The 25,288-nt window shown below is 39.3% G+C and overlaps 1 protein-coding gene and 1 pseudogene across 1 annotated transcript in view; one reads left to right on the top strand and one right to left on the bottom strand.

Moving 5' to 3' along the window:
• The window catches only part of DERA (deoxyribose-phosphate aldolase), a 125,419-nt gene that overhangs the window by 41,709 nt on the left and 58,422 nt on the right, over window positions 1-25,288 (top strand). Inside the window, exons 2-5 of the mRNA XM_030804640.1 lie at window positions 4,471-4,568; window positions 5,713-5,860; window positions 7,341-7,436; window positions 10,224-10,358. Of these exons, the coding sequence (XP_030660500.1) occupies window positions 4,471-4,568; window positions 5,713-5,860; window positions 7,341-7,436; window positions 10,224-10,358 (477 nt within the window). The remainder of the gene's footprint in view (window positions 1-4,470; window positions 4,569-5,712; window positions 5,861-7,340; window positions 7,437-10,223; window positions 10,359-25,288) is intronic.
• LOC105738847 lies at window positions 19,252-20,020 on the bottom strand (annotated as a pseudogene).

Genomic DNA, 25,288 nt, shown 5'->3' with positions numbered 1-25,288 from the left:
ATTCTGTTACAGCCCTGTTTGGAAATCTTCTGTGACTTCTGGTCACCTGTATCATAAAGTCTAGACTAGAGCCTAGAGCCGATAGAAACATAATGTGAGACATGGAGTCATTTTAAATTTTCAAGTGTACACATTATAAAAAAATAAAAAGGAACAGGTGAAAATATTTTAATAGCATTTTACTTAGCCAAGTGTACCCCAAATATTATAATTTCATTGTGAAATCAATGTTAAAACGTAATTAGATATTTTACATCCTTCTTTTTGTACTGAGTCTTTGAAATTTCTGTATTTTACACTTAAAGCACATCTCGATTTGGACTATCCACATTGCAAGGGCTCAGGTAGGCACACGTGTGTGACTCCTGATTGGACAGCCCATGTCTACACTCAGCCTGGTGCTTACAGCACTTTACAAATAAGCCACGGTCAAACAAGCCACATTCAGTCACATTTAGCCAACTTGCTTTTGCTTCTGACCGCCCCACAAACTTGCAGTGCTTCCTGTTTATTTTTCCTGCATCCTGCCCAGTTTTTTGGGCAAGGTTTCTCATCTTTGGCACTGTTGACATTTGGGACCACATAATTTGAAGTTGTGGGTGCCTTGTAGGATATTGAGCAGTATCCTTGGCCTCTACCCACTAGATACAAGTGGCACCTTCTCCTCTAGAATCCCCCTACCCTATCTGTGGTGACCAAAAATGTCTCTAGACTGAGAAACAGTGCTTTAGGGTGAATCAGAAATCACTACTTATCCATTAGGGTTGTTTTAGCCAACTGGATAAGCCTACTGTGACCTACCCTTCCTCTGAACTTGACTTTTTATCCAGCCAGTGTGGTAAGTTTTTATTTTTGTGTATTAGGAACAAAGTTAAAATCAAAATAGAAAATGCACCTCCTTTCGTAGGGTTATCATTTGGTGTTACATGTTTTAGGAATACTGTGAAAAATACAGGAACTTCTGCAGAAACACAAATGAAAATGATGGAAAGGCTAGAAAGTAAAGTTGTAGGGAAAATGACCTCCATCTCCACTAAGACTTGAACCAGAAAAAAAAAATAATAATAATAATAAATTGTGAGAAGAGTAGGGATTTTTTTCATTGGAGAATTTTAAGAGAAGAATATCATTGCCTTCCAATTATGGTTTCATATCTGTTCTCCCCAAAGGCATGTGTACTTAAAACCCCTCTTGGCCCCATAAGAAGATTCTTTGGTCCTGATGAGATTATGTGCATTAGAATCACTTCTCCTGGAAAGGAGACGCTAAAGGGTACTTGAATAAAATATTAAAAATTATGAAGGACATAACAAAGACCAATCTAGTCCTTTCTTTTCCCCAGACTCCATAATAGGAGAACATGGGTTATTTGATGAAATTAAAGAGTAGCAAATTAAGTGCTAATAAAACGAGATAGTCACTTACATAATTCATTGCCATGGGAGGTCACCAAGGCAAATTTTGTGGCTACATTAAATATGGGGCTGGATAATTTTATGACCGCTAATGATATTTTTAGCAGTCAAGGCTGATACTGTGAGAGAAGAAATCCTATTACATTCTCCAGTAGATGGTTTGCAGGGACCTCTGGCAAGAGGTTTCTGAGAAGTGCAAGAGCAGACCTTGTGAGTTCTAACCTTTGGTGTACTCAAAATTGGTTTTTAAGGTGCAAGTTCCCAGGCATCCCATTCATACTTCAGTCCCACATTTTCTTGTAGAGATCCAAAAGCCCTTTCTAGTCTGAAGCAGTGGAGAAAGACATTGCCCAGCATTAAATCCTTTCTGGTCTTTGGGAACCACTCGACTTATTTATTGTATGCCACCCGTGTGTCAGGTCCTTCACTTGGAGTTTTAAAAAATCTTTTGGGGGCATAAACATTTGGACACATCAGTGGCATTCTGAGTGAAGGGGGTGTACTAAAGGTAGAATGCAGAGTTGCATGGAAGCACGAGGAAGCAAAGGGATGTCTCAACCTGTGAGGTTCAGGGAAGGCTCCCAGAGAAGGTGACATTTGAACTGAGTCTTAAAGGATGAGCAGCAGTTCACTGTTTGCAGAGCAGGGAAGGGCATTCTTGGTAGAAGGAGCATGCAGCATGCACAGATTTAGAGACAGCCTGGCATAATGTGTCAGGGAACTGCCAGTAGTTTAGGAAGGCTGTACCACAGAGGCAGAGGACTGGTGAGGGAGGAGCTGGGGCTTGAGAAGGAGGAAGGAGCCAGATGGTGAAGGAAGAGGCTTGTGTTTGCCTGAGACCCCTCTCCAACAGTGGTGCCAGTGTTTCCAGGGGTGACAGTAGTGGTAGTGGTGAGTTGGGAGTAGAAAAGGGGAGGGACTTCAGGGGTATCCTGTGACCGATAAAGGACAGCCTCTCAAAGCCTTGCCCCACTGAGTAACAGGCGTACCTCTTTTTGATCACGGTCAACAATTAGTTGGCAGTGAGTCTTGGAGTTCACATACTCTTCACTCATTTTTCTATATCTGCCTGAAACAGTCTTTACCATGAACCCAATCAGCATTATCAATCATCTGAGGAAAAAAAAAAAAAAGCCTCTCAGGGCTGGGTGCAGTGGCTCATGCCTGTAATCCCAGCACTTTAGGAGGGCGAGGCAGGTAGATCACTTGAGGTCAGGAGTTCGACACCAGCCTGGCCAACATGGTGAAACCCTGTCTCTATTAAAAATACAGAAATTAGCCTGGCGTGGTGGCGCACGCCTGTAGCCCTGGCTCCTTGGGAGGCTGAGGCATGAGTTCATTTGAACCCAGGAGGTGGAGGTTGCAGTGAGCCAAGATCGTACCACTGCACTCCAGCCTGTGCGACAGAGAGAGACTGTGTCTCAAAAAAAAAAAGAGCCTCCCCTGTGTTTGAGTAGGGGGTGTTTCTTACAGGTCTTAGATAAATTGGGACGAAGTCTAGTGTGTCTGTTCTGATTTTCTCGGGCTCTGCTAGAACAAAAACAGCCCTTGAGTGGGAAAGCAGAGGCAGATTTCATCGGCCTGACCCCAGACTCCCATTTTCTTTGTGAAGTTGGCTCAGCAAACAAGCAAGAAAACATACAATATCTTTGAGGAGCAGGAGCAGATGGATTGAAACGTTAAAAATCTGGTTTGTTAAATGATTTCAGCTAACAAAATAATTAGAGAGAAAAAGAAGCACCCAAACTCTCTTCCTTCTTCAGTGAAATTTAAATAAGATCATTATTAATCACTCAGTCCACCTTGCATTTTCTATACCTTTAATACTGATACTTTTAAGAAGAATGAAATGAAAATTAGTGAGAGAAAGAATGATGTCATCTGTAACATTAGATGCAAATACTTAAATTTGTATTGTTATATGATACAGTATGTGATCAGCAGTTTTCCTCATTGCATTATAAAGAGTTTTGTAATTAGTGCATTTTTTCTAATGGATAACTTTTTTTCTACACTACTCTTTTAAGGCTCTTTTAAAAACATGGAATTGCTGGAGAGATATAGAAGTGAGGTTAGTTATAGAAGGTAAATAATGTTCATGTCCGATTTACCGTGAGGCCACCTGTGTTATAGGATATTGGTGGATAAAGTTGAAATACGTGTACCAAACACTGTTGGATGTTAGATACCCAAAGATGAGTAAGATCATGGCTGACAATGTACTAGGTACAACCAATGGTTTCACCAGGAATCCTTGATGAATTGATTACAAGTTCTGTGGTAGAGATCCATCCAAATGCTAGCTCTGTCTGGGGAGCTGACAGGGTTTTCACAACAGCTAATATTTAGACTAGGTCTGAAGGTAGAAATTACAGTTAACTGGAAGAGAAGAGAGAGTAGATCAAGGTAGGAGAGAGCATTTCAGAACAAAAGCAACAGAGCTGTCTCCTGAAACTTTAAATAATTTGTTTTTTCTTTTTTTCTAACTTCTGTTATATCAGTCAATGTTGTTATTTCTAATACATTTTGAAAAATTTTTATTTGAAGAAAGAATGGGCTGTATCCTGTCAGCATGCAGTAGGTATTAATCTTGCCAGTAAGCGGGTAGTGAGCACAGATTCTGTAAGCCCCACCATTAGTTCACTTAAGATTTGTTAATCATTTGCTCTCCTGGGTTGGACACTCACCAATAAGTCTTCACTGTCAGAGGTGAGGTACGTGGCATGGGTAACACACATTTCCCACGTCGTTAGACATGTCTGTGTGATGAATCAATACAGGTTCTTCCAGTTCCAAATGTGTAGGTTGGTACAGAAGCAATTGTGGTTTTTGCCTTTGAAAGTAATGGCAGTGATTTTGCATGAAGTTTGCCTTTTGTTGACTGGGCTTCCATCGACAAGGTTGTTTATGTATAGTTGTACAAAAAGGAAACATAAGCTTTAAAAAAAAGGTTGATGTCAAATGATAAATGTATCCTTTCAAGGACCATGTAAAAATAGGTGACTATATTTCATGAAACTTTAGGTTTCAGAATGTGTTTTTCTGTCTGTTTTAGACCTTAGCTGGATCTCCAAAATACAAGTGAATCACCCGGCAGTTCTGAGGCGTGCGGAACAAATCCAGGCTCGCAGAACCGTGAAAAAGGAGTGGCAGGTAAGGGTTCTTCTTGAGCATTCTGTGCCTGTATTTTACAATGCATGGTCTCTTCCCTCAAGGCCACAATATTGAATTTCGCTCAAGATGCATCTAAACTTAAAAGATTGCAGCTGTCCATGACTTATTTTAATAATTCATATATGATGATGATGGGTTGGAGAAAGATAACACATTTATCCCAACAAGTTAAAATCTTATCACTCTTGAGTGGCAAAACCGCAAATGAATTTGAGGCATCTTTATTCATGAGTGAATTAAATGGCATATTTTCTCAACACATTTATTCAGTTTTTTAGACATGCCTTCTTTGGTTGTCTTCTGTTTTAATTTTAAAGCCCTAACATCTAAACTTGATGTGTCCACTGTTGAGGCCCTTAGGTATAAGAGTTGACCTTTCTTGACCATCATGTTTACCTTTCTATTACTTTCCATAAATCATTTTTCAAAATTCCAAAAATGATGTTTCGTAGAGTACTTGTGGTCAGCATTTTCTTCAGTGTATCCCAACCAAAGATGTACTGTGTAGGATTAAAAGGAATTCAGAGTTCATTTCACAAGTGAGGCAGAATACTGTGATTGAATCCTTGAGAGTGATAGTTCACATTTTGCTCATCCTTAGAAATATTCTGGTCGAAAAGATAAAATTCATCAGACTGATTTGTGAAATATGAATATTGTTTCAAAAATGGAATTGGATTAAATTGAAAAAACACCAAAAAACTTGGAGACTTTTAAAAATGATAATCTCATCCCAGATACCAGAGCGGGAGGTAAAATGTGAGATAGAAACCTTCTTTCGGCGTTCTTCTTTGTCAGGGTGGCTCTGATGGGCTCTCCATTTGTCTGACATGGAGTAGTCAGAAGTGGGGAGACATGGGCTAATAGGGGTTTCAATTTGGGATATCTGTGGGAAAAAAAAATGTTTAAGCCTACTCTTCCTCCCTTTTATTTTGGGCAGTGTTCATCTTGTTAGTGGCTCTTGAGCTGTGTTTATATCATATATCAGAATATTCCATTGAACAGTGTAGGCATAAGATATTAACACCCATACTTGTCTAATGATTCTTTCCCAACTGGGTTGGAGGTTTGTTTGTTTATTTATTTATTAAATTTACTTTGTTTTCACTTTTCTTTAAACCAGGCTGCTTGGCTCCTGAAAGCTGTTACCTTTATAGATCTTACTACACTTTCAGGTGATGATACATCTTCCAACATTCAAAGGCTCTGTTATAAAGCCAAATACCCAATCCGGGAAGATCTCTTAAAAGCTTTAAATATGCATGATAAAGGTAATGTTGTTGTGTGTGATCTATGTGGTGTTTAGTGCTTACAATACTGATTGCTAAATCAAAGAGGACTTAAGATACAGCTGCTAATGATAATGGTGATAGAATCCATGATAGAAACTCTTGCTGTATATACATAGACAGATTCTTCTCTGAAAAACAGCAGGAAGAGAATCTGAGTCTTTTTTTTTTTTTTTTTTTGAGGTCAGTTCTTTCCGTCAATGGATTAAAGTGCTTGGTAGAGAGTGACTTTATTTCTTTTCAATTCTTCAGTTTTGGAAAATTTCTGTTTAGTGACGCTGAAATACTCATTCTGATTCCCTAGCCACACGTGAAAAAGCCAGTCTCATTACTTAATAATCACATCTCATACATAAAGTATTTTCTGTGAGTATATGAAATACTTTTGAAAATAAAGTGCACATGAGAAATATAGTCTGCTTATATATTAGGTTAGATCTTTCAAAAAAAGTCATATTCACTGCTGTAGTATACACGAAAAGAAGGACTTTTCTAGAGTTGCCTTAAGTTTAGAACCTTAGCATTTTGGAGATATTGGACACCTGTAAGAATTGATTCCCTTGTTTTCTAAGTAAAGAAACCAAGACCTGGAAGGCTAAGCAGCATTCCCAAGACTACATGTCTTGTTACTTGCTGGGCTGGTTTTGGGAGCCAGGTTTCCTTCCCACAGAATATGCTTCATGGCCCCCGAGTGCCTATCTTCTGTGAGTGCAACTAGAGACGTTGAATTGGCCTAATGCAGGTCTTTTATCCCAAATAAACATGTTTAGGTTTGTAGGTAAACAACTCAACGGCTTTTGAAAAGTATTTATTATGTTTATTTCGAGTTGGCCATAAAAATACCACCTTATTTATTGCACTTAAAGGTAACAACTTGGTGTAAGGTCTTTTGATACTGCTTTGTTTTATAGTGACTATTTGAATTCTAAATTTTTTTAAATTTATGAACTTATTTCTTAAAATCAGGTCTTCCGTTTCAGATTTTATTATTTCTTGCAAAAAAGGGAATAGGATTAGTTAAATGTCATTTTTGTGGTACCACCCTCTAAATTTTACTTATATTTTTCTTCATCTGTCCTTCTCCAAACTATCCTTTGTTCAGGTTGTCCTATGTGAATGCTCTGTAAATACGGATTTTGTTATCTACATGAAATATTTTCATTTAGTAATGATCACCAAGTTTACTATTTAGACATTTTTAAAAAACAGTACTATGTTAATCTCAAAGATGAGTATATCAAACTTGTTTTTATGACTTTAACGATAAGAAAATAATCCATGTTGTCAAGAACTAGAAGGGAATGTGGAAAATAAAAATCTTTTAATTTATTGCAGCATTGTGGGGGAATTATTTTTTCTCTCATTTGATTTTTGCCAGTGTTGCAATATAAATAACAATTAAAAGCATGTTGTATGAGTTGAACTTCATTTAAAGTTGGCTATTCCTATTTTTTCTTGATAGGCATTACTACAGCCGCCGTTTGTGTTTATCCCGCCCGGGTGTGTGATGCTGTAAAAGCACTCAAGGCTGCAGGCTGTAATATCCCTGTGGCATCAGGTAAAATGTGTTGTGGCTTTTGTTGTTATTTTTTAAACATGTTTCCAGTTCTTCATACAATGAGGTATTATACATAGGTTTGTACTATGGTTTAAATTAGTTTTTGTATTTAATTAGTTGTATTTATTCATGATTTTAGTATGTATTAATTGTTTAGTAAGTGGAAGACATATTTATTCCCAACAATATAGAACTGTATTCCTATCCTTAAAGAAACTCAGTTTAGGAGGAATAGTCAGGTAAAGAAAAAAAATCATAAGGTATGATGTATATATATATGCATACTAACACACACATGTATGCATGTTCTGTTATACATATATATGTAAAATATAATAATAAGGATATGCGGGCTGGGAATGGTGGCTCACAACTATAATCCCAGCACTTTGGGAGGCCGAAGCAGGTGGATCACCTGAGGTGAGGAGTATGAGACCAGCCTGGCCAACATGGCAAAACCCCATGTCTACTAAAAATACAAAAATTAGCCAGGCATGGTGGCAGGTGCCTGTAATCCCAGCTACTGGGAGGCTGAGGCTGGAGAATCGCTTGAACCTGGGAGGCAGAGGTTGCAGTGAGCCGAGATCATGCCACTGCACTCCAACTTGGGTGATAGACCAAGACTCCATCTAAAAAAAAAAAAAAAAAGGATAGGTGCAAAATGTAGTTGCAGTTCTGAGCAGGGAATGATATATTCTGCAGAGGTTGGTGACATCAAAGTAAGAGAAAGCATCGTCATGGAGATAATTGCATTGGGTCTTAAAGGATGAGGAGGAGTTCACAGTGTTAATAAGGTAGGGAACCACATTTTAGACAGAGGCACTAGCACTTGTGAAGGCACAAAGCATGTTCAGGGAACTGGAAAAGGTTTGCTATTGTTGACTACAAAGGCAGGGCTCCGAAGACAGGGCAAAGGGGGAGATACAGGAGTTGTAACTAGAGAGGGAGATCAGGGCAGAATTGCAGAGGGGATCCATGCCATGTGGGGGCATTTGGCCTGTATTCTGATGATAGGGAAGACACTGAAAGGTTAGAGGTGTGACATGATCAGCTTCATGGCATAGTAAATTACCTGATGGTCCTGGATGAATTAGAAAAGGAGTGAAATGGGGTTAGGGGAGACTTGTCACAGTCCATGCGGGAGCTGATAAAAGCCACACGAAACCTAGAAGATAAAGGAGAGGGTGCATTCAAAAGTCACTGACTTCAGATAGACACAGTAGGACTTGGTATGACAGAAAAGTCTTTAAAACATTAGTTTGGTAAATATGTATCTGTGTGTATATGGATGGATGAATAGACAGATATAAAATTAGATTCTAGTTTTAAGAGATGTTAGAGGAATATCCTGATGCTTTAAAAAGGGAGTCTAGGCCAGGCATGGTGGCTCACATCTGTAATCCCAGCACTCTGGGGGGCTCAGGCAAGAGGACTGATTAAAGCCAGAAGTTTGAGACCAGCGTGGGCAACAAAGATCTCTACAAAAAAATAAGTAAAAATTTAAAAGGAGTTTATAAAGGTCATTAGCTTATTAGGAATATATTAAAAGAAACATGGTACACAGTATTTATATAGAATTGATTTATGAGGATTCCTGAAGTATTTGGCAGCTACACTTGTATAGACCTTAATTTTTCATCAGCCTCAGTCAGTTCAGTTTTTGCTTTAAACAACAGAGAAACATGCTTTCCTCTAAGGTAACAGACCTAAGGAATTTTTTTAATTTTAATTTTTGAGACAGAGTCTCGCTCTATCACCCAGGCTGGAGTGCAGTGGCACGATCTCGGCTCACTGCAACCTCTGCCTCCTGAGTTCAAGCAGTTCTCCTGCCTCAGCCTCCCGAGTAGCTGGGGCTATAGGCGTGCACCACCACGCCAGGCTAATTTTTATACTTTTAGTAGAGATGGGGTTTCACCATGTTGACCAGGCTAGTCTCAACCTCCTCACCTCAGATGATCCGCTAGCCTTGACCTCCCAAAATGTTGGGATTACAGACAAGAGCCACTGCTCCCAGCCCCAAGGAATTTAATATCAAGGTAACATGACAGGTTTTTTTAGAAACAGGGATGGAGAGTTAATGATGTGCATGTAAAAGATGTTACTATTTTTCAAGAGTGTAGTTGTGTTTTGTGTTTTCATTTTCCTCTTATTTACACTTGGCTCTGCTCTTCCCAACCCTGCCCCTGCCTCAATTTTGTGGACTAATTAGGTGTGTTTTCCTCCTGCATTCTCTTTTCTTTATGCTCATCTGCCAGGCTGGTTGTTTTTAACATAGGCAGTGGGAGGAACACATAGGACAGTTTGTTTACCACAGCTAAAGAGGTTCATGAGAGAGTTAATTAAGATAAATCAAGGGTAAATGAGTAAATCAAGATAGCTAACTTGATCAAGATTTGGATCCAGAACTAGTGTGCTAGATAACTAGTGTTCATTAAGACAGGGCTACAACTACTATTTTATGGTATCACTGTGAAGATAACATTTTTGCTGGTTACTTAATCCACCTTCATGAGCATCTCTGCAGCATCTTAATTTCAGGTCTTCCAGAAAATGATAGTTGTCCTAACACTAATATGAGAGAACATTCAATTTCTTCACACTTATGCATAACATAAGTGATGTTCTTAAGTGTCAATGCATTGGTCTTTAAATGCTGATGTTTAGGGGTTTGGAATTCTTTGATGAGCTACTACTGACCAATTGAAATTTGTTTTTCCCTACCCCGCTTACTTACTTTCCTTCTTCCCTCCTTCCCTCTTTTTTCATTTCCTTTCTTAACTCTATTAGTGGCCACTGGATTTCCAGCTGGACAGACTCATTTGAAGACACGATTAGAAGAGATCAGATTGGCTGTGGAAGATGGAGCTACAGAAATCGACGTAGTAATTAACAGAAGCTTGGTGCTGACAGGCCAGTGGGAAGGTAGGTGCATGCTCTTACCTAAGAGAGTTTCACCATTCTTCCCTGGTGAATCAGGTGATGAGGCAAGATGTAGCATGTTTTAGAGGTCACTGTTCTAGGTGACAAGTTAGTAGATCAAATGGTAAGTTTAGGAGAAGGCATGGCTAAGATTACCCATCCTTGTGCCCCTCATAAATCTAGGCAGTTGCCTACCTGCGTGAACTTTTCAGATCCTTTTGAGTGCTTAGGTGAATAGTTACTTCCATGCAATAGATTCATAACTTTTAAAACAATTTTATTTTACCAACATGCTTTTTCTTTAGAAGGGAAAAGTTATTACTATTCTATACTGTTTTGTTACTAAATACATACTTCACTCCAGGCAAGTCTTTTATGCAAAGTTTATTTGAATATATTGGAGGAAACTTCCCTTTTTTATGTTAATTTTTGCAGTCTTTGAAGGTATGGGATTATTAAGTTGACTAAGTTTATTTTTACTTCTAGCGTTCTTAGACATAGCTCTGATGACTATCATGAGGTTAATGATTCACTGTCACGTCAGCGTACACTAAGACATTGCCCTTTCCAGCAACAAGCTTTTGTTTTTTTAAATAGATATTAAAGAATCAAATAGATTTTACCTCTGTCTTAAATATATTTTGTATACTAAAGATGAGGTCATTGGTAGCTAGAAAAGTAAAATTCTCTCTTTCAAAAAAGTCATTATAATAAATAGTTTAACCAAAAATTTTTAATGAAATTACAAGTTAAAGCCAGGAAAATATGTTGTCTCTTTATATGTGTGTATATCAAATAAAAGGCATATTTTATACTAATTATGGAGGCTATTCCCACACTCTTAAAGTTTAAATAAGAGATAGGATTTTATCTCTTATTTAACTTGCTTATTGGACTTGCCTATATCTCCTGGGTATTTTCCTGTGACTCTTTCTATCCATCTGTATCTGTAAAGCCTTTATTTGTCTATTTGTAAAGCCTAATTCTATTGATTGTCAATTACGAATTGCTTTTGGTTATGCAGTCCGTGGTTTAAACCCTCAGTATTTATTCTCTTATATAAAGTCCAGGGGTAGGTCTTTCAGGGGTGTGTGGCAGGTCCACAAAGTTCTTGGAGAGCCGGGCTACGTTTGTATTCCAGTTCCAAAGCATGTGGCTTCTGCTGTTAATGTCAAGGGCACTTCATTGTCTGAGATGGCTTCTGAAGCTCCAGCACCTTACACTCATCTCCTAGACCATAGGAAAGAAAGGCTTTTCTCATTAAGTCTCACACAACACCTTTGTTTATTACACCTTTGCCCACTGGCCTGAGCTGAGTGACATGGCCATTCTTGGCTGCAAGTAAGCTGGAAAATAGAGGTTTTAGCTTGGAATATTAGCTACTTTCCTGTACATTCCCATTTCCATTGCCTTCACCCCACCGCCCCCAAGTTCCCCATTAATACTCATCAACATTTATAATTCTTGCCAGGTTTAAATTCTTGACAGTTCACAAATATCTTTTTGTATTTTGTGTTCCTTTTTTATGATTGTTCATGTGTGTGTTTTAGCCAATTAGTCATTCTTAAAAGGCATATTTTAAATAGATATCTCTGTTCCTATATATTAATTTTGCTTATCTGCTTTTAGTCATGGATTTCACTAAGATTTAAGGCTAGAGTAAAATGAAAAAGTTAGTAAGCATAGTATTTAAAACAAATCTGGCAATAAACTTTATGTGATTTAGTTGTATACAAACCTGTATGTCCTTTATATCTTAAGCAATTGTAGATATAGAAATAGGGTTTATATTATAACTTACACCTTTTATTAAGCAGTTGTGGATATAGAAATATGGTTTATATTATGCTACTAATTGGAAAATAAAATACAGTAGGAGATGGGTTTTGATGTAATTGACTGCCCCTTAATGAACTAGGAATGGTTGTTTTTAAGAACTGATAATTTCCCAATAACAGGCATTTATGTAAAATATAATGACACATCTTTGTCCTGGACCATACTTTTCTATTAACTCTTTTTCTGGTGTTAATAACCTCTTGACCCAAACAAATTGAAAAGGAACATTTAATGCTAGAAATTTAATTCTAAATAGAAACCTGAAATGACTTAGGACTTTTCACTGCAATATTTTGTCTTAATTTTGTTTCTCAATTTGATTACATATTGTATTTTTCAGTGTCATGTTTTAATATTAGCTGTTTATTAAAATATGAGCATAAAATAATTTTGTGGATGGAAATGTCTATCAAGCAATCGCATTTTTAAATCCAGGGCCCTCTCCCTTGTGCAGTGAGATTTGTAGGATACTTGGTAAAGCGCAATAGAAAGAACCCCATTTTATTTTATTTTCTAAGTTTTGGGGTACATGTGCAGAATGTGCAGGTTTGTTGGCATAGGTAAACGTGTGCCATGGTGGTTTGCTGCACCTATCAACCCATCAACTAGGTAGGTATTAAGTGCCTCATGCATTAGCTATTTTCCCTAATGCACTACCTGCCTCCACTCTCCCCCAACAGGCCCCACTGTGTGTTGTTCCCCCTCCCTGTGTCCATGTGTTCTCATTAAGAACCCCGTTTTTTAAACCTGGCCCTTCAGAGTGGTCTTAACCATTTCTCTTGGACGTGAGAGTCCACAGTTTAGGGTATGAACTCGAGGAGACTGGAGTTTGGGGGTGGGAGAGGTCTCGTATTCCTCTCTGGGTTCTCCTTAGTGACCATTTAAAATGTCCACTTTTCTGAAATTTCTAACTTTTCCACCCTCCTTGAAGCTCCTTTACTGTTAGCATATGAACTACCTGCTACTTCTCAGAGAAAATAAAATCATCAGACAGGAGCTCCCTCCAGGTCCTTGCATCAGGGCTGCTTTTCTTTGCTTCTTCCTTTGCTCCTTCCTCCTAAATTCCTTCCCTCCACTGTGCTGTGGCTCTCATCTCCACCTGCATTTTCAGAAGCCCTGCTCTATCTTTTGGGCATTCTTTCTCCTGTGTGGTCAGCCTCTCTGCCAGCTCATTCCCATTAAGCATTTAGACATACGCAAGCTTTTCTTAGACATTTACGAAAGAACCCACATGCCGGCTTTCGCTTTCCTTCATCCCCAGCAACGTCCTCCTTTCTTCTCTTACCTTCATGACTAAAATTCTGAAAGGAAGGCCTGATGCGGTGGCTCACACCTGTAATCCCAGCACTTTGGGAGGCTGAAACGGGCACTTTGGGAGGCCTCATCCCCTCTTGTTCTGCTGCCGCCCTAAGCTCTGGTTCCGCAGGGACGTTCCGGGGCAGGGCGTCCTCCTCACTTGAAGTCAGGAGTTTGAGACTAGCCTGGCCAACATGGCAAAACCCTGTCTCTACTAAAAATACAAGGATTCGTTGGGCATGGTGGCACATGCCTGTAATCCCAGCTACTCTGGAGGCTGAGGTGAGTGAATTGCTTGAACCTGGGAGGCAGAGGTAGCAGGGAGGCAGAGGTTGCAGGGAGCCGAGATTGCGCCACTGCACTGCAGCCTGAGGGACAGAGTGAGATTCCCTCTCAAAAAAAAAAAAAAAAAAATTCTGCAAAGAGTTATATTTATTTGTTTGTCTTGAGAAGTTCAAACTAATATACTAATGACCTCTCATCTCATTATGTCCAGGGCATACTCCCCAGTTGTTTATTCAGCATTACCATGCAACATATGACACAGCAGACTGTTCCTTCCTTCTAGTAACACTTTGTTGTCGTGGCTTTGGTGCCTACATTCCTGAGGTCTTCCTTTCTGTTTCTGATTACCCCTGCGTCTCATTTGCAAGCTCCTCCTCCTCCTCTGTCATCCCTGAAGTGTCCACGGTTCTCAGATTCTGAGAACCGTGGACAATGAACAGTGGTTCTCAGATTCTGTCCCAGTGTGACTTTTCCACAACCTTGGTGTGCTTTCCTTTGGAAACGCCATGTCCTTGCTGATTTCAGTTACATTCCTTATGGCAAAGACAACCAAACCTCCTGAGCACCAGGACCACCTGGACCCAGGGCCACCTGGACCCAGGGCCACCTGCTCCAGAACTCGTATTCCATTGTATCACTACACCATGTTGCATTTCATCCATCATTTACATATAAGTAGACATTCAAATATCACTGAACCTTGACAAAATCAGAGAAATCTAGTTATTTTAGAAATAAATCTATTAGGCCTGGCACAGTGGCTTATGCCTGTAATCCCAGCACTCTGGGAGGCTGAGGCAGGCAGATCACTTGAGCCCAGGAGTTCAAGACCAGTCTGGGCAACATGGCAAAACCCCATCTCTACAAAAAAAAAAAAAAAAAAATTCAAAAATTAGCCCGGCGTGGTGGTATGCACCTGTAGTCCCAGCTACTCAGGGTTGGGGCTGAGGTGGGAGGATTCCTTGAGCCTGGGAGGCAGAGGGTGCAGTGAGCCATGATTGTGCCACTGCACTCCTATGCCACTGCGCCTGGCCTAATAGATTTATTTCTAAAATAGCCTGAGCAAGAGAGTGAGACCCTGTCTCAAAAAAAACAAACAAACAAGAACTATTAAAAAGTATTTTCATTTCCCTGACTTTCTTAACAATTTTTATTAAATACAATTTAATTTTTTCTTGATTATTCCAAACTGTTTCATTACTGATTATATTATTCCAGAATACAGTGATGCTTTCAGGGGCCAGTGGAATCTCTGAGATGATTGGCCTCATAGCTCACAGTCCAGACTCTTTTGCTTTTTGATTTATGTATCTTCTTATTTGTTACTGTTTTTTTGCCTGCTCCTTAGTGGTTAAGCTTTTTACTGTCAGATCATGTTGAGCTCGTGACGGCACACTGTCCTTCCCTGCCAATCCTCCTGTCACTCATGTCCAGCTGGACATGGAAACGTGGACAACTACATTTCTCACTTATCACCATAGTTTTAACCCAGTAGGGTGTGGCATGTATTGTTGGTTCTCAAAATTATAATACCTGACAACCATTTTCAAATGATTTGCCCCAGCTGCTTTCCTGACAGGCTCTAGCATATCCCCCTGGGCATTTGTGATAAAAGAATTGAGGTGTGTATGTGAGGGAGGAACAGGCTTCTAAATGAGGAAAATCCCTCCAGGTGATTTTGTTCTCCTTCCCCACCAGTCCCATGTCCTTATTAAGGAGTACTAACTCAGGACTCTTCTTTTTTTTTTTGACATAATTCCAGTTCTTAGTTGCATATACTTTAGGTGCCAGATAATGGAAGCATTGTTGAATTTACATACAACAATGTATGTAAACTCATACATTGAATACATTCATATATTGTATGTTTTATTGTATTACTAATACTAATTAATTGATTAATTAGTACATCTCGTATTTCCCATGTGTTTCTGTGCCTTTAGCCTGGATCTGTAGTTAGCTGTAAACAGGAGAGTTTGATGAATAAAGTGTTATTCTGGCGAATTTAGCTAAGAAGTGCATCTACTTCCTGTGCTCTTGAGAGAAGAAGACTTTCCTCTCCCTGGGATGGCTGTGCTCTCTGATAAAGATAGCGTCCAAGTGGGGACATCACCCGGCCAGCCAGCCAGGCCACCCATCATTGTTGATGTCACAGTCAGACCCAGAACAAATGCACTGTGGGGCAAGAAGGGAGGACAGTACTGGTAAAGCAGGAATAGTTGAAAGCTGAATCTTTGCATTTAGACAGATCTTGGTTGGAATCTTGGCTCTACTGTTTACTGTTGGACAGGTTCTTCTCTGTGTTTTCTGTTCCTTCTATGTAAAATGGAGATAATGACATCTATTTCACAGGGTTACAATAGGGAAGAAATTAGATAATGTATGTAAAATGATCATCCTGTTGCTTGGCCCTGATGAAGCCCTCCTTGCCAGCTGCAATGTTGCCTTCTCCTTCTCCCTCCTCCTGCCCCTGATGATGGTCCGTTGTCAAGGGAAATGACACATAGCACATGTGTTAAGTGAATAAAGTGGAACTCTAAGGACTTGGGTTTTAGTCTTTATGATTTTGATAATTTATACCTAGACCTTGGGTAAACACTTCGGTTCTCTCTGCTTCCATGTAAATGTTACAAATGAGGGGATAGGAAATAATGATTTTTACAACCCTTTAGAGCTATAATGATCTTTGATTTTATGTTTAGCATTTTCATTTTCAGTGAATATTATTCCCATGATTAGTACATGTAATACAATATTTCTTAGTGGTGGTGTTGAAGTTGACATCTAAGGTGCATTCCTTAAACAGTTCTTTGGAGAAAGCATTCACCAGAAGTTGTTCATCATCTCATAAATCTTATCGAGCAGGTTTTAAAAATTGAATACTTTCCATGCTCTGTAAATATACAGAGGTGTTCATTTTACTTTTTTTATGACCTCTTTCTGTTGCATCTATTTTCCTAATATATTTACCAGTGACAGGGAAATGCTATCAGATTGCACCTTGTTCAGGAATCTAGCTCCATGAGCTGAGGACCTGGAGCTGGCTTTACTAGCTTTGGGAGACTCATTCCATACTGGAGCACCAGCAGATGTAGTTCCAAAGGTGGCTAGGATTGTCTGACATTCTGCAGCATCTTACATTCAGCGAGCACTTGGAAGTACCGTTTGTCTCCTGTATCCAGAGCCTCATGTACTTTTCATCTCCTTCAATTGTTTACCCCTGAATTACTCTCTTAAATCTGGCCTGTGAAGTACATACCTCATGGCTATGAAACATTTTAGGATAAGAGAATGAAATATCAGCACCAAAGCCACATTATTTTTCATTTTCTTATATGAAGAGAATCCTAAAGGCCTTGAATCTGGGCAATAATCTATTTTTCTTATTTGCTGATTTTTACACAAGAAGGATGGTAGAAAGAACATCTCAAAAATAAATTGGTATGTTTCTTTTATAGAGTGTTAATCATATTTTATTAGAAAAGCAGTCTCTAAATCCATAGACACTTTTTGGGGAGGAATTACATAATCTATAAGTTGTGGTTTCTCTGTTTTGGGAATTGTATATAACAGAAATTCTGGAAATATGACAACTGTATGCTTTTATGGTTTTCATTTTTATGCTACAATTCTTCAAAACTTCAGATACTATTGATAAAAGTGTGCATCTTATCTCTTGTAGGTTATTATAATATCTGGTGTGTTAGCTCATCTCTGCCTTAGTCTTACAAGATTAATTAGTTGCTTTGGTGGATGAAACTGTGTTCTTGAACATTTTGTGACTGTTTTAGTTTAAAAGGTTGCTGTACAATTTTATATCAAGTGTTTTACTGTACATATAATTATCTTAAGAGTTATTTTCAGGCCATTCTTGCGCAATGTTGAACATCTTTCTGATACTCAAAAAATAATTGCTTAGATATGTTCGTTAACAATTATTTTAAGTGCCTTTGAATAGCAGGAAATATAAAAGGAAATATACTTTATGACTTTTAGATAGGAAACAGCCTTTAAACGCTTGGATTCTTACTTAAATCACAATTTTATACATATAAGTTTTATTAACAGAGTTTTTGATGTCTAGAGCAGTGCTCTTCCAGAATACTTAGCAGATTGCCAGCTGCTTCAAAATTGAGAAGATACTTTCCTTTCAGGTGGACCCTGGAGAGAAGAAAGTTAATTTTATTTATTCATTTATATGTGTTTTTAGCTTTTTGAGGGTTTTAAAATTTTCATTTCCTGTTTTAAAATATACCATTCTATTTTTTAAAATAATGTTAAGAATGAGCTCATTAAAAAAGAAAACTGAAAAAGAACAGGTACACCCACATACCAACTCCATCTCCCCTTTCAGATTGTTCAAGACGTACAGTGTTCATTGTATGTCTGTAGACCTGATTCTTTCCATGTTGTTTTCAGAGGTTGACACCAAACTACCAAGTAGATATTTTTCCTTTGGTTTAAATTCAGATTCCATTCCACCGAAGCAACACGAAAAAACCTAATGTCTAGTTTTAGCTTCTGGGGATTACGTTCTCCAGGTAAGAAGTGAAAATAGAGAATAATCGGTGTTACCATCTTTATTCAGAAAATCATTATTTTCAGCAAAATGGGGCCAAGGCAGAAAATCCAGGTTGCAAGACTTGGAAAAAGGAGTGTCCACCCCATGGGACATTTACAGATTGATCACTATGACAGCAGCCCTTTATAGATGTAATAATGTTGTCATTAGGTTGTGATAATTCTCCAGAGACCTCAACAGCCCCAGATTAATAACATCTGGAAATTGTTCAGATGACACAAATTTCTGTTTTCTGTTTTAAGGCTTCCATGGTGCCTTTCTGTGGCATCTGCGATTGTTTTTCAAACCTTTCAAATCAGGAAATATACATAAAATACAAGATTATTTTCCTCACCTATGCTCCTAGGCTCTTGTCTTGATAGCCAGCATTACCAAATCTATCAGGTAAACTGCTGGCCAACTGGTATGTCTGCTGGAATTTCTGGAGGTGGAATAGCAAATGAGTTCATCTGGCAAAGAGAGCATCTGAAGGTCCATGCAGTCTTGGCAAGGAAACACAAAGTCCCACACATAAGACAGGGATGGGGAGTTTTTCATCACCGAAGAGGCCATCTTTAGATCTCAACCCCTTTTTTTTTTTTTTTTTTGAGATGGAGTTTCGTTCTTGTTGCCCAGGCTGGAGTGCAATGGCGCGATCTTGGCTCACTGCAGTCTCCGCCTCCCAGGTTCAAGAGATTCTCCTGCCTCAGCCTCCCGAGTAGCTGGAATTACAGGTGTCCACCATCATGCCTGGCTAATTGTTTGTATTTTTAATAGGGATGGGGTTTCACCGTGTTGGCCAGGCTGGTCTCGAACTCCTGACCTCAGGTGATCCACCTGCCTCAGCCTCCCAGAGTGCTGAGATTATAGGCATGAGCCACTGTACCCGGCCGGATCTCAATTCTTAAAGATAATTCAGGAACCATTGCTAAAATGAACAAGGCCAGCAGATTTTGGAGCACAGTCAATCTTCAGTGAGGGCAGATGTTTCCTAATTAAATTCCTGAATTTCTTTTTGGCTTCTGTCCTTTCTTCATTATCAAAGTACCAAACAGTATAGCACATCTGGTCTCATAGAAGACAGCACCTCGTGTAGGTTCCTGCAATCTGATCAGAAGAGCAGGACTTTTTCACAAATGGCCTCCACATCTGCCATGAATGATTTCTCCTCTGAAAATAGCCATAGGATCCCACCGCGTAGTGTGGTATCCTAATTCTTGTTCAGATAGTAGATGCAGGCGATGCAGCGGCCATCATTGTTGGGGTTGTCCACATGATGAATGTAACCTATTCCATTTTTAAGATAGCAAGCCACCATTGCCTTGTACCTCTCCTTGACATAGTATTTTCCCAGCGGCTCCTGCACTAGAGGACCAGCCTGTCAGTGAGGGACAGGAGGAAGCTAATGGCCTCACAGCCCTTCTTGTTGCTCCCAGAACTGTGGGGTGAACTGATCACTCCACAGTTCACCCTTTAGAGACACTGCACACATCCCAGCCAGCTGGCTGTCCCGCAGGGCCCCCTTGCAATGCAGCTGCTTAATGTGCTCCTGGATGCAGTTGCCCACCACCTACTTGCCCAGGAAGTTTTGCGGGTAGCAGAAGCTGACCTCCTGCAGACAGGGCATGATGTACTCTGGGGAAATTTTCTCGAATTCCTGCCTCATGATGTGTCCCAGGGGCATTTCATGCACAGTGCAGAAGTCGGGGACCCCCAGTGTGCACCCAGAGAGGGAACGATGTATGTGATGTGAAGCCAAGGCGTGGGGAGTGTGGCCATGGTCCCGAGCCACTGCAGTCAGTACTGGGGACAGGGGAAAGTTGCTCACAACTTTCAGGAGAAGGGATCTGCGTTCAGGGATCAGTGGGAGTGGTGCAGGACTCCAGGATCTAGTGCTGGACTTGCAAGTTAATCTTAGAAAACTAAAATGCTATAGATGCAAGTTCCTGCTGGCATGTGGGGACAGCATTGCAGAAGGTAGGGCCGGTTGTCAACCTTATTTGGATGCTGTTTCAAACATGCAGTCTCACCCCTTTCCCTCCTCTCTACTCCTTGGATCCACACTCTGATGCACACAGGACTTTCTCAGTGTGTCCAAGTGCTCTGATTCCTGTCAGTGAGCACTCCACTGACACAACCTCACTTGTTTTTCACCTGGGAACGACAGGCAGAGGTCAGGTTATGACGTCTACTTCTTCTCAGTGTGGCAGTAGTAGGAGGGATGCGGGGAGACAAACAGGAGACAACTCTTCTGCTAGTTGTGCCACTATATTGATTAAGCATCTGCAATGTAATATATCCTGGGTTTCTAGCACACCCACTCTCACTACCCGTGAAAACCTCATTATAAGTCAAAACATTTATTAATAGGTTTTTAATGTGACATCACTATGCCAGCCATTTCTCTGGTGTATGTGTTTTGTTAAATTTTGCATTATTCTGACTAATTTGCAGTCGTGGTATTGGAATTCCATTTTCATTTGTCAGGCATCTTTGATAATAGCCCACCAAATTATTATTTTTCTAGTACAGGGCAAGAATTGCTTGTTTTTTTAAATAGAGAATTTCCAGTTTTCCTAATGTTTGAATTTTTAACAACAGACATATATTACATGTGAATATGTAAGCAGAAAAAATAGTAAAGGCTCTGGAGAATAAGGTCATGATGTTTGCAAATATTTAACTATAAGGACATTTACTAAAGTATTACTTATAATAGCAAAAAATCTGGAACCTTAAGTATCCAATAATAGGAAAATGATTGAATAAATTTTTTATGTCCATGTGATGGAATATTGTGCAGCCATTAATAATTGCTCCATAGACCTGTATTTATTAATATAGAAATATGTCAAGGATATATTGAAGGAAAAAAGCATGTTACAGAATAATATGTACCATATATAATCACTTTTTTTAAAGTTATAGAAGCCATAGAGTGATAGTCTAAAAAGCTCTCCTGTAAGAAAAATATCTGGATGCTAAATTACAACAAACATATCAAATTATTTTTTAACTTTTATTTTTGAATAATTTTAAACTTATAGAATAAGTTGTAAAATTGGTACAGAAAACTACAGTTTTATCACTGAGATTCCCCAATTATAAAGCGCTATCCCATTTACTTTTTTTGACTTATTTCCTCTGTGATGTGTGTACATGCATATATAAATTATGTATTATATACATATTTTTCTGAACCATTTGGGAATAAGTTGCAGACCTGTTCACCTGTTACCCTTAAATACTTCAGTGTGTATTTCCTAAGAACAAGGACAAGGACAAGGACACTCTTGTACCAAGCCACAGTACTGCATCAAAATCTGGAAATTAACATTGATAACCATACGGCCATTAAATCTACAGATTGTTCAGATTTTGCAGATTGTCCCAATAGTGTTCTTTATTAGGTCTAGATCAGTTGTTTCATATCTCTTTAATATTCTTTAACCTAAGAATACTAAGAACAGTCCTCAGTCTTTCCTTGTCTTTGACGATTACTGGTCTGTTATTTTGTAAAATATACCTCAGTTTGGGTTTGTTTGGTATTTTCTCACAATTAGATTCAGGTTACACATTTTTCGCAGGCATACCGCAGAACTTTTGCTCCGTTCTTCTCAGTGCATTATTTCAGGAGTCACAAGATGTTAATTTGTCTCATTATTGATGATGTTCCTTTTTTTACTTGGCAAAGATGGTTTCTGCCAAGTTTCTCCATTGTAAAATTAATAAGTATTTTGCATTTTAATAAGTAATTAATACAGATTATGAATGGAGATATTTCGAGACTATGTTAATATCCTTTTCCTCATCTAACTTTTATTAACACTTTTAGCATCCATTGATGATTTTTCAGCTATTACTCTGATTTTCTAATTCTGTCATTTCTTCTATACTTATGAGTTGGCATTACCAAATCTGGGCATGATGTGGAACCCTACAAAGCCAGATGTGGTATTGAGGTGGTATTGAGGTCCTTTCCTCCCTCCCTTCCTCTCTCCTTCCCTCTCTGTCTCCTTCCCTCCCTTCCTTCCTTCCTGTTTGTAAAAACTCATTGATTCTTATTTTACTCAATTGGTTATAATCCTTTACCATCATTATTTATTTTGATACTCAAATAGTCCCAGATTTGGCCGTTGGGAGCGTAACTGCTCAGTGGGTTCACCTTGCCTGCTGCCTACACAGAGCCAGTTTCTCAAGACGGGAATTACAGTAGAGAAAGAGTAATTCACACAGAGCCAGCTGTGTGGCAGACCAGAGTTTTGTTTTATTACTACTCAAGTCAGTCTCCCTGAGCATTTGGGAATCAGAGTTTTTAAGGACAACTTGGTGGATAGAGGAAGTCAGTGAGCCAGGAGTGCTGATTGGTTGGCTAGGAGATGGAATCCTAGGGAATTGAACCTGTCCTCTTGTGCTGAGTTAGTTTCTGGGTGGGGGCCACAAAATGGATGAGCCAGTTTATCGATCTGGGTGGTGCCAGCTGATCCATCAAGTGCAGGGTCTGCAAAATATCTCAAGCATTGATCTTAGGAGCAGTTTAGGGAGGGTGAGAATCTTACAGCCCCTAGCTGTGTGACTCTTAAGCCATAATTTCTAATCTTGTAGCTAACTTGTTAGTTCTACAAAGGCAGTCTAGTCCCCAGGCAAGGAGGTTTGTTTTGGGAAAGGGCTGTTATTATCTATGTTTTAAACTATGAACTATAAACTAAGTTCCTCCCAAAGTTAGTTCAGCCTGTGCACAGGAAGGAACAAGGACAGCTTAAAGGTTAGAGACAAGGTGGAGTCAGTTAGGTTAGATCTCTTTTACTGTCTCAGTCTTAATTTTGCAAAGGCGGTTTCAGGAGCTGCTTCAAACTGGCTCCTCTATCCTTTTTATGTTCCCATCATTCTTTGAGAACTTCCTTGCTTTCTTGTAATAGATGTTTCAGGTGTGTCTTTGACTTTGTCTGCTCCAGCTTTGCAATCAGTCATTTCTCCAAGGAGCTCTTGCTCCTTTTATTGATTAATTGTATTTAGAAACCAAGATCTGGGTGCTAGGTATAACTCACTGCTATTGGGATGTTATTGTTTCTAGGCCCTCTTGTCAGACAGATCTAGTAAATACATGAACGTACACATATACACAGCATACACATAGAACCACACATTCATCTATATTTGTTTATTTATATGTCAGTCTATAAATCTGTCCGTCTTAGAACTTACAACTTCACACTGTAACCTCTATTACACTCCAGCATTGCATGGTTTATTCTTACTTTCCCCTTCCATATTTATACCCCTTCTTCTCGTCAGTGAGAAATCTTGCTCCCATTATCCATTATCTTCAGTATGTTCATCTTTTTTTATCAATATTTACCTATTTTATCAATTGCTTTGTATTTGACAATCTCTAGAACCTGCGGGTTGTCTTCCTGGTTCTACTTGCCAAGTCCTCCCCAACCCCTAGAATTTTCAGTCCTCGCTGGTACGGGTGACCTTCACTTTCCCCAGAGCTGACTGCACGTCCCCCTGACCTTGCCTCCACCCTGATGTGGCAACATGCAGGCCAAGAATTTCTCTAGGCCCCAGTGACATGGGGGCTAGGTTTCTCTCCACCTTCTTGGCAGTGTGTAGCTGAGAAAATCCCTGCTCCCCGTTGTCTGTGGTTGAGAGCTCCCAAAGATAGAGTTCAGAATCATCTTTCTAAATCAACAAGAGCCTCTTTCATCTAGGAAGTAAGATGAAACTTTTAGAGTAAGTTTAAACTTTTAGAGTAAGTCAGTGTTTACCATCATTTTACATGTGCTTATTATCAAAGGTGGATCTGAAGGAAAAATGATTGATTACCTTCCTAACCATTTTAATACTTTTATATTTATTGGCAGAATTTGAGAAGGGTTTGAGCTGTAAAAGTAAAGCTCTCCTATCTAATCTTGAGGAGAAAAATGAAGCTTGGAGAGGTTCGGTAACTTTCCCAAGTAACACCACTAATTAGTGGCCAAGCAAGGGCTGAAAAGTCCTGATTCAAACATATGAACTCTACTGTAGCACCATACCCTTGTTTTCTTCCCATCCAGGGGGCTAAAAGAGCAATTTAGAGCTCATTTTTAGTGTATTATACAAAATTAAGTATCTTATGTTTCTGAATTACCTTGGAACTTTTCATTTTATGCAGCTTTTTTCCCCTAGAAGAATGAAAAGCAGGTCCTAGGTTTATAATGCCCATCTGTCAAGTGAGTAGTTTGAACTAGAAGGGAGTTGACATCCCTCTCTAGGTTCTGAGTTTTGACGAATCTGTTGCTTGAAGCACTGCAATGTATTTCCCTGGGAATATGTTGTAATTACAATGAGTGTACACTTGCATGTGTGTGTGTGCTGGGATAGAGGCAGAAAATTTTGAGGAAATACAGTTTTATTCCACATATGAAGACATGACTCCTCCTCTCTGTTCTATAACTGACCCACAATGAGATTTGGGGCAAGTCATTTATCTCTCCACATCTCACTTTTCTTTCTGTCTTTTTTTTTTTTTTTTTTGAGATGGAATTTTGCTCTTGTTGCCTAGGCTGGAGTGCAGTGGCACAATCTCAGCTCACTGCAACCTTTGCCTCCCAGGTTCAAGTGATTCTCCTGCCTCAGCCTCCAGAGAGTAGCTGGGATTACAGACGTCTGCCACTATGCCTGGCTAATTTTTTGCATTTTTTTTTTTTAGTAGAGACGGGGTTTCACCATGTTGACCAGACTTGTCTCGAGCTCCTGACCTCAGGTGATTCACCCACCTTGGCCTCCCAAAGTGCTGGGATTACAAGGCGTGAGCCACCGTGCCCAGCCTACATCTCATGTTTCACATGGGAAGTGTGGAGGTAACTGCAAATTGTCTCACAATGGATGGTTAAATAGTGTGTGGAGAACACTGAGCATTTTTGAGGGAAGAAGCTTTGAAAACGTAGGGGATTTCTCATCATTTAGA

The sequence above is a fragment of the Nomascus leucogenys genome, chromosome 23 (genome assembly GCF_006542625.1).
Source record: "Nomascus leucogenys isolate Asia chromosome 23, Asia_NLE_v1, whole genome shotgun sequence".
NCBI classification, from domain to species: Eukaryota; Metazoa; Chordata; class Mammalia; order Primates; family Hylobatidae; genus Nomascus; species Nomascus leucogenys.
Note: the sequence above shows the minus strand (reverse complement) of the source record. Positions and strands in the feature narration are given on the sequence as shown.